Source organism: Carlito syrichta, unplaced genomic scaffold (assembly GCF_000164805.1).
Source record: "Carlito syrichta isolate Samal-C Ts95f unplaced genomic scaffold, Tarsius_syrichta-2.0.1 Scaffold289531, whole genome shotgun sequence".
NCBI lineage: Eukaryota > Metazoa > Chordata > Mammalia > Primates > Tarsiidae > Carlito > Carlito syrichta.
In genome coordinates this window covers 26000-35257 of record NW_007233627.1, presented here as the reverse complement: position 1 = coordinate 35257, position 9258 = coordinate 26000, and the positions used below count along the sequence as shown (strand labels likewise).

Here is a 9258-nt window from a genome sequence, read left to right as displayed (position 1 = left end):
GATTCTTCTGCCATAGACACATGCAGGTTAGAAGGCTTTTTAGATGTTGGTTATGAGTAAATCTATGTTGGACTGTCAGCTTCCCTGGCACCTGGGAACCTTTAGTCCTCTTACCTCCTGGGGTGAGAATTAGCATTTCAGCAGCATAATCCCTGCTTCTCTTCACTGGTTGTAAGGATTCAATGAGATGATGCAAGTAAAGTGCCAGGCAATATAGGTGCTCGAGAAACATAGGTCCATGTTACCACATAACCTCTCCCCGACCCCCATTGAGCATGTGGTCATATTTTTCACCAGGAAGCTTCTTTCTCCGAACTACTCTGTCCTGTGTTAACCTTCACTGTAATCAGCAATGGACTCTTCCTGATTTTTTTTCTCTCTGATAATGTACTGTTCAGATGTGAAATCCTCTCCAATTAGTTGGGTTTGATTTATTTACCTTTTGCTCATGTGGCTGCACACCTTCCCAGCTGTGCCCCTGACATGGTCACAAACAGGACTCCAGACCAGACTCCAGGCTCCCACACTTGCTGCCATGCACCTTTCCCTCTCCAGGATCCTCGCTGGAAAATGAGAACACCCAGGGCCTCCAAGGTCTCACACTCTGTGGTTCTGTTTCCAAACCACCACTGTGGCCCTCTGATCCTGCCAGCAGGGGGCTTCTGCATCCACGTCCTGGTGGCCTTCTTGTGGCCGTACTTATGCATTCAGAGTTGTCTGCTGAGCTCCAACTTTCTTCAAAGTACTTTATGACTCATAAATGTTTTACGACAGTTCTTCTATTTCACCTGTTTCTCTCATAAAATTCGTGGTGTTCTCCAGTTCTTGAACAATTGCTCTGGGTTCATTTGGTTTTTGATTTTTAACAGGAGGATCAATGGAAGTTTAGATTTGCAGTTGCCAGTAAACTATAGATCACTGTGTTTGGCTTTTTTTTCTCCCTGATGGGGCGGTATCACATACTAGTTGGCTGTTGAATATTCATTAAGCAGTATTAGCAAATAGCATATCTTAATTAACTAGCAAAGGGCTTTTTTACGACCTAATTAAATGTACACTTCAAACACTGTTGATTCTCACCAAGGCAGCCCAGGTAGAACTGAATAATGGTGGAGCATTGTGAAATACCCCCCACATCAGGAAAAATACCACTAACACTTTATCCTTCATTGAGTCCTTTTCAGTTACTTTGAATGGCCTGGAGAAAAGAAACTTAAATTTTATATATAAATATAAAGAAAAAAGATGTAAGGAAGCTTAGATTTTTAAGTTGTTCAATTAGTTATTTACTATTAAAAGTTACTGAAGGGTTGGACTCACTGGGACAGTCATGTCTTATAGTCAAGAGTTTAACCCTTTCATACTATTAATACTTTCAAATATTTTCCCAGAAACTTTTCATGGCATAGGATATTGTGTAAATCAAAAAGAACAGAGGCTTTGTATTAAAACATCTGGGTTTGATTTCTTGCCATTTGCCAACTTTTAACTTTGGACCAGCTAGTAACCACTTTCAGCTGCCATTTCTTCTTCCATGCAAAGAAGACTAGCATCTGCCTAATAGGATTGCTGTGGCGATTAAATTGTGTAAAGCACAATAACAGGTACACAGAGGATTACCAATAATATCTATTATTATTATGCTTGGTTTCTGGTTTTGGAGGGATAGCTATTACTTTGTTCACTATTGGGTTCACTACGCAAAACAGGTAGCAAGAGAGCTTCATTGTGTCTCTTCAGAGTGTTAGTTAGTCAAATGTGTTGGGACTAGAGTAGCAAAGAGGCAATCATTCCAGAGAAGAAACAAGTTATCTATTAGGTAGCTTAGCCATAGTAATAGTGCTTTCCCACCCCAAAGCCTTGGCCAGCATTAGCACTAGAATTGCACAGGTGCTCAGAGGATGGAAAGGATAAATTAAACAGATATTAAGCATGTTGATATGATGCTTACAACTCTAATCACAACACAAAATTAACTATCACTAGATAAAGCAAAAAAAGAATATGTAGGCTTATAAAAGTATAAACCTAAGAATGGGGCCAACTTAAGATACTGCTAGGTGTAAGTCTCTGTCTCTTCTCTATTTCAGTTTCACCTGTCTCACTTGGCTTCTTTCTAAATGAATGTCCCCTTCAACAGGTATGGAAGGTAGCCATTGGACTCTCATACACCTAGCTTGGCAAACTCCCAAATCATAAAGCACATATGACCCATGTATTTCAGCAGAACCATTCCAGTGAGAACTCAAATCCACCCAGCTTGAGTCACAAGCCCATGCCTGAATCACCCACTGTGGTCAGGAGGTAGGGAGTACTCTGTTCAGATATGGGCCATGAGTGCCCCCACGTGAGCCAGCATGATACTATGGTGGACGGGCAGTTTCTCAGGACAACATGAGAGGGGGAAGGAGCATCTCTAGGGGAAATTAAGGAAGAAAGGGACAAACTATAGTTATTACACACTCATTTTATTCTAAGAGAACAAAGATGCCTAGATATTGATTAAGAGGAATTGTACACTTTGGTGGATTTGTTCCAGGTTATAAAAACTTGGTGAAGAAAAATAAGAGTTGCTAGGATGAAGAGGACCAGGAGGAAAAGGGGTCAGGATGGGCTACAGAACATGTAGTGGGCAAATAAGTAATTTTGGGCAGAGGAAATCATACCTGAAGGCTTAGCTGAGGCTAAGATGAAGAAATAAAATGAGGAAGAAAGAAAAAACAAAAAGGATTTGGAAAATTGAATGAATATATCATTAAGGACTGCTTGAAAAAGCAAGGCAGTAGACCAGAGTCAAAATTCTGGGTTTCTTGCTTTGTATAGATCATTGCATTGCTTAAAACCCAGCATGTGGAAAACCTGAGCTGGAAGAGCAGGTTACAACATTATCACAGAGGAGAATTATGTAAATAAAGACCATGGGTTGAATGGCTTAGGAACATTAATTTTAACTTAAGTTGTATATCACTTTAGGGATATTTATATTAATAAATATGAGTGATGATCAATGTATCTGTCTGTCTATCTATGTATCTATCTATATTTATGCACAAACACTTTAAAAATTCCGGATAAGCCTGTGAATTTTGTCCTTATCTCTGTTGGTCAGCATGATTTTGTCACATCTATATTAACTGTCTAGTTATATGCCTATAGTTGTCATTCTAATGACTTGCATATTAGAATTTTAAATCCTTTTGTTTTTTCTTTTTGGGTGGAAAGTTTACTCTCTCACATACAGAATTTTACTTTCCATGGACAGCAATTTGTTTTCTCTCTCCTTCAGAAATCTTGCAGATATTCACAGAGCATTAACTACCATGTGCTCTGACACCCTGGCCTGTATGTGCCCCAAAGTATACAGTAGACAAGAAGGAAACAAGTACATCCCTCACAGTTTGGTGTGGAAAACAGATGTTAATAAACCTGGAAACACACCTATATTTACACACTATGGTACTGTGAAAGCAGCAGGCAGGAGGTGGGGACTAGCTGATCTGGGGTTGGGGGGTAGATTGGTGATGTCACCGGGAGAAAGTAAAATTTAAGCCAAGTTCTTGAGAATGAGAAAAAGTTAAGCAGGTGGATAGTAGGATGAGGGCCTCTGGCAGAGGGAAGAGCAAACTCCAAACCCTGAGGTATAAAAAGGATGGCAGGGCAGGAATTGAACTGAGGTGAGGGTTTTCTTGTGTTCCTGTTTCCTGATTCCTCCAGTAGAGCACACATTCCCATTTGCACAGGTCGAGTGTCTTTCATTTCTTTTGCAACCCTCGCAGGGCCAGTGTTCTGGTTATTAAGGTGCTGTCTTTCTGCTCCAAACCCATCCCTTTATACTCTGTGTGTGATGCCAGGACTGGGATTCGGGTCAACATGCTGGCTAATCGCACTTTTCCTGTGCTCAGCTAGCACCCTGTTAGATGCTGTCAATCGGGGTGCTGGAGGAAGACTTAAGACATGAGGACACCGACTCCTTGATCCTGTCAGCACCAGCCCAGCTTTTATTTACCCCACAAACAGTTGGTTATGAATCCTTTTTTTTTTTTTCCTGTTAAACCCCCCCCCCCCCCGAGATAGGCCCCTTCAGGGACAGCAGCACAAGCAGGGCAGTCTGCCTTCCTCTGATACTTGGGTCCACCTCCACTGGATGCCTTTTATCAGCTTTTAGACTTCAGTAACTGTGTCCTCTTGTATTTGTCTTCTCAGATCTAAAGGTGGCAGCTGCCTCCTGTAGTCACTCTCTATCTTCTCAGTGTCTTTTTGCATTTTCACTGCTCCAATATCTGTCTCATTTACTTGTGTTAAATTTTCCCTGTGAAGGTAACTGGTGGGGTGTCTGTTTCCCTGACCAGTGCTGATGCATGGATGTTTTGCTGTCTGCTCTTGTTCATACTCACCGCTTAATGAAGAGCCCCAGCTGGGGCCATCCAAGGCCAAATGTCCATGAATGAAAAAGGTCATCCACAAGTAAGAAATGATGACTATCGAGCTTGAAGATGCATTTTTTCTCAGAAGCTCACACAGTCTGGCTATCCCCAATCTCCACCATGCAATATCTTTTCCAAGGTTAGCAGAACTATAAAAACATCAATTTGGTCATTATCGACTTTTTAACCGGGATACCAAGAAAGTCTTTCGGCAGCCTCGATAAATTAGATCTGGCCACCTAGCTCCCAGACTGGCAGGCTCCTCCATCATTGACAGAGAAGACAGGGGAAGGCAGTTTTCCCAGCTGTTGCTGTAAATGATGTGCATTGTGCTCACAGCCATTAGCAGGTGGAGAATTTGAAGTGTGGGTAGATTGCAGAGCTGCCTCTTTTAAAAATGCATAAGCACTTTGTGAGTTTGCTAAGTCATGTTTCACTCAGCTCAGTTTGAATTTTTCATAGGGGAGACGTATTCTGTAGTCTTTCCTGTTTTACTTCTTCCTGATCAGTGAGAATGGCCACAGTGAGGGCTGCAGTGGAAGGGGGCTGAGTCCAATCATACAATTTACTTGATTTGTTCTATTTTTCTAAGTTGTAAAATGCTTGAAGATTTGGGGCTCTAAGGCCTTGGGGCAACTGAGTGTCCTGCTTCTCCCCATTTAATCCAAAATATAAATTACCTCTTGTTCCAGATTTAAGTTTATTTGATGTATTTTCAAGTAAGTGTTTATCCTGAAAGACTCATCCATTTGTGAAAATTTCATAATTGCTGTAAAGATTCCTTTCTTCCAGAAACATCCCCTGGTCACACACTATGTGCTTGGGTCACTTACCACTCCCATGCCAAGTCAGATGCCACTAAGTACTGGATACCCGTTTCCTGATGCATTCAGCTGTGACATGAGTGTTCCTTCCTCCTTATATGATACCTAAGAATTAGTTGTGCAATATTGTGGTGGAAACAAAATAATCCTAATAGCAAGTTCCCGATTTGTTTTGTTGTGTCTGGCTTATGGTAAAAAAATATGGAATTAATGGAATAATTATTGTGTGCCACAAATTACAAGACAGACTTTACAATAGCTAAAACATTTAATTTTTTTAAAAGTCCCGTGAAGAGGATATTATTAATAGCCTCATTTTTCATGAGGCTCAGAGATGTGAAGTGATTTATGGAAGATCCTACAGCTGACAAATTGTGAGGCCTGACTCTGGAGCCTGAGGTCTGCTCTGCCATGCTATCAACTTGATACAGTTCAACATACGTGCTTGCTCTTTCATTCATCAGCATTTCTCAAATCTCTATTTTGTGTCAGGCACCAAATATGATACTGTATTCAATAAATTTAGCAATGACTTATTACAAAATAAGGCAAAACTATTAGGGTCTTTGACCAACAACTAGTTAATAACCCCCCCAAAAGGCAATAGATTTTTTGCTTTGCTAATATCAATAAATCAGACATTTCTTGGAATGAAATGGTTTTCTCCCCACATCTGGCTTATCAATTGTAACCTATGTTCTCCCCAAGTGGAGAGAATTATTCCAGCCGGTATTGAAACCTCAGCAAATTGGAAGCAAAATATGTTGCAATCTGAAGTATCAAGGTATTTATGAGATCATTATTTGCTATAATTGGGGGGATTCTAGAATGCTGTGAGTTACAGCACAGGCTTTCCCACATGTTCCAGGACTCAGAGCATCACAGGGGACTGCCAAGGTAAAGGAGGCTGGGGCTCACATGTGTCACTTCCATTTCTGATGTAAAAACTCTTTGCTTATGGTTAAGTTCTTGGGAAGAAGGTAGTTAGGGAGACAACCCTCCCAGAAAAGAAATGGGGTAGTTATCTTCTCACATTTGATTAGGTTTCAGACTTCAAGATGACTTTTCTTTTTTTTTTTTTGAGTTGGAGTCTCACTCTGTCACCCAGACTGGAGTGCAGTGGCCGCTCCCGGCCACCGCAGCCTCGACCTGCTGGGCTCCGGCGATCCTTCCGCCTCAGCCTTCCAAGTAGCCGAAATTACAGGCATGCGCTACCACGCCTGGCTGATATTTTGATTTATTGTAGAGATGAGGTCTCACTGCCTAGGCGGGTCTCGAACCCGCGGGCTCAGGCAATCCACTCACCTCAGCCTCCCAAAGGCACAGAATTACAGGCTGAGCCACCGACCCCGGCTCAAGATGACTTTTCATACAGCACTCTAGCCAGACTGCATTAATCTTGTCTTATTTGATTTCGATATAATATATGGACTTAGGAAGTCATCTTATGAATTATCTTGCCAAAATGGCAAAACATCCAAATGTTCTCATAAAATTTTGAAACGTGTGGTAGTATGACAGGCTACACTAAAATGAAGATGTTCTGTTCTCTTTAATAATGATAATGCCTAGAATAAGTAAAAAGTAATCCTTCTGTTTGCCCAGAAACTGGAAGATCCCATATGACATTTAAATCATCTATGATCATCCCAGCAACTCAGGGAGGAAAAAGCCACAACACTGCCAGGTTCCTGGCTTGGTGAGGATTTCGTGCAGTTTTCCACCTGAGTACACACAGAGCCCTCACACAATGGTGTTTGTGCTGTTAAAAATGGCTTTTAGTGAATACTCAGCTTCCCTTTTGAGTCCATTAAATAGAATGACCTTCCCATAGGGAAGGTAACTCTCAGGCACAAAGAAACAGGGCCTTGCTTTTCTACTGGTTCCTCAGGGTTTATAGACAAAATATTTTGTCATCTTGCCATTAGGTAATAGGCAGGTGTATCCTAGCTTATATTTCTTCTCTTATATTTCTTCTCCTTCTCTTTTCTCTCTTTCCCTTCTCCCTCTTTATTTTTTGTACAAGCTAAATTCAATTTCTGAACTTTCTCCAAAATGCTCAAACTGGATCAGCTCTGGTTTGAAGCGATTACCTTTTTTTAGCCCAATTCATTGGAGCCACTTCTCAGTTAAGTCATATTAGTGCAGGGATTGCCGAGTTCGGGGAGGCAGAAGCAGATCCTGCCTACTGAAGGTGAAAAACGATCTTCTCAAAATTCGTGCTGGCAGACAGAAGCCATTTTCTGTTGCTGGTGTTTTCAGTCACCAGATGGTACACGTTGAATGCTTTCTCTGTTGCATGAAAGATATTTATTTCTAATAACCTGAGATAACTGGGACATTACTGCTATTGTGATTCCTTTTGGCTAATTGGATTGTTGCACTTAATTTAATGGCTTTATAAATACAATGATTACTCAGTCACATTTTAAAAATTGGCTCGAAAGAGCAGATTCAGGTTAGAGATACTTTGGAGTTGTGGTTTTATATTTTGAAGGAGAGGTGGAAAAGAGCTTCAGAAAGAAGTTAAAGTTTGAACACTATTTTGAAGAAGAAACAGGAATTTTACAGGATAATTAAATAAAATAGTTGATTGTTATGGTGAAGGCATTTGGGAGATCTGTATTCAAATCCCAGCTCTGCAACTTACAAATTGTGCAAACTGTGGCAAGTTTTCTAAATACTTGGGGCCTTAGTTTTCTTGCATGGAAATTGATATTGGAATTACTGAGTTTGTAGAATTATTGTGAGGATCAGTGTGATGGGTGCACAGAGCTTAGATGAAGGGCATGCACAGAGTCATCCTTCCCCTGGCACTGTCATTCCCCTCTGTCAGCCTCCTGACTGCTACCACATGGAGCTTTGGATTAGGTTAACATCAGCTATGGAAAGAGGCCAGCATTTATGAAGCGCTTACTGTGTGCTACATACTGCATTTAAGAATTTCACTTGATTTATCTAACTCTTCTTTGCAACTCTAGGTAGGAAAATTACTGTCTTCATCCCACAGATGAGAAAACTGAAATTTTGAAACTTTAAGGGATCTACCAAGATGACAAATTTAATAAGTAATGTAGCTGGGTGTTCCTGACTTCAGTGTATATTTATAGCATATTTCCTCTTACACAGCATATCATCATTATTTATCTCCCCACATGGACTTGGCTTTGGGGTGCGCCTGGTATAACCCATCCTGTGAGCCACCTTGTGCCTCCCAAAAGCATTGCTCTGTGATGCCTGTGTGTGTGAGTGCTATGCAGCTACTGCAAGCTGACCTAGCTGTGATTAATCCCTTGGCTCTGTGCTTCCCTTGCAGGTGAGCCTTCCAGGTGGTCATCCTCACACTGTGATTGCTGCTGCAAGAACGGCAAGGGTGACAAAGAAGGAGAGAGTGGCACGTCTTGCAATGACCTCTCCACCTCCAGCTGCGACAGCCAGTCGGAGGCCAGCTCTCCCCAGGAGACAGTCATCTGTGGGCCTGTGACACGCCAGACCAACATCCAGACTCTGGACCGTCCCATCAAGAAGGGCCCAGTCCAGCTGATCCAGCAGTCAGAGATGCGGCGGAAGAGCGATCTGCTCCGGACTCTGACTTCAGGCTCCAGGGAGTCGAACATGAGCAGCAAAAAAAAAGCTGTTAAGGAAAAGCTCTCGATTGAGGAGGAGCTAGAGAAATGCATCCAGGATTTCCTAAAGATCAAAATTCCAGATCGCTTCCCCGAGAGAAAACATCCTTGGCAATCTGAACTTTTACGGAAGTATCATCTATAGGGGAGGGCGGGGGGGTGGGGAAAGAAAGAGCAAAACCAAGTCACCATTTTGAAATAAACCTCCTCAAAGAAATTCATATTTTAAAAGAAAAGATACAACTAATGATATGCATTTGTTAGAACACACTAGTCCATTGGTATACTACTGCCTACGTTACCTAGTTCACCTTAACATGTAAATCCACAGGGTAGATTTCTTTCTAGATGTGGAAGTACAAGAAAATCCTTTTTTAGTTGTTT

General features: G+C 41.5%; 1 protein-coding gene across 1 annotated transcript; it reads left to right on the top strand.

Moving 5' to 3' along the window:
* The first annotated feature begins 483 nt into the window (after positions 1-483).
* On the top strand, positions 484-9040 carry LOC103256460 (BTB/POZ domain-containing protein KCTD16-like). Its single transcript, XM_021710542.1, has 2 exons — positions 484-742; positions 8565-9040. Exons 1-2 carry the CDS (start codon positions 484-486, stop codon positions 9017-9019), a joined length of 714 nt encoding a protein of 237 aa, XP_021566217.1. The 3' UTR covers positions 9020-9040.
* Positions 9041-9258: the final 218 nt, after the last annotated feature.

What these genes read in the sequence shown, in the direction of transcription:
- LOC103256460 (XM_021710542.1), top strand. Translation starts at nt 484, where the DNA reads ATGGTCACAAACAGGACTCCAGACCAGACTCCAGGCTCCCACACTTGC. An exon ending in GAGCTCCAACTTTCTTCAAA is followed by an intron (nt 743 to 8,564) that starts GTACTTTATGAC and finishes CTTCCCTTGCAG; the next exon opens with GTGAGCCTTCCAGGTGGTCA.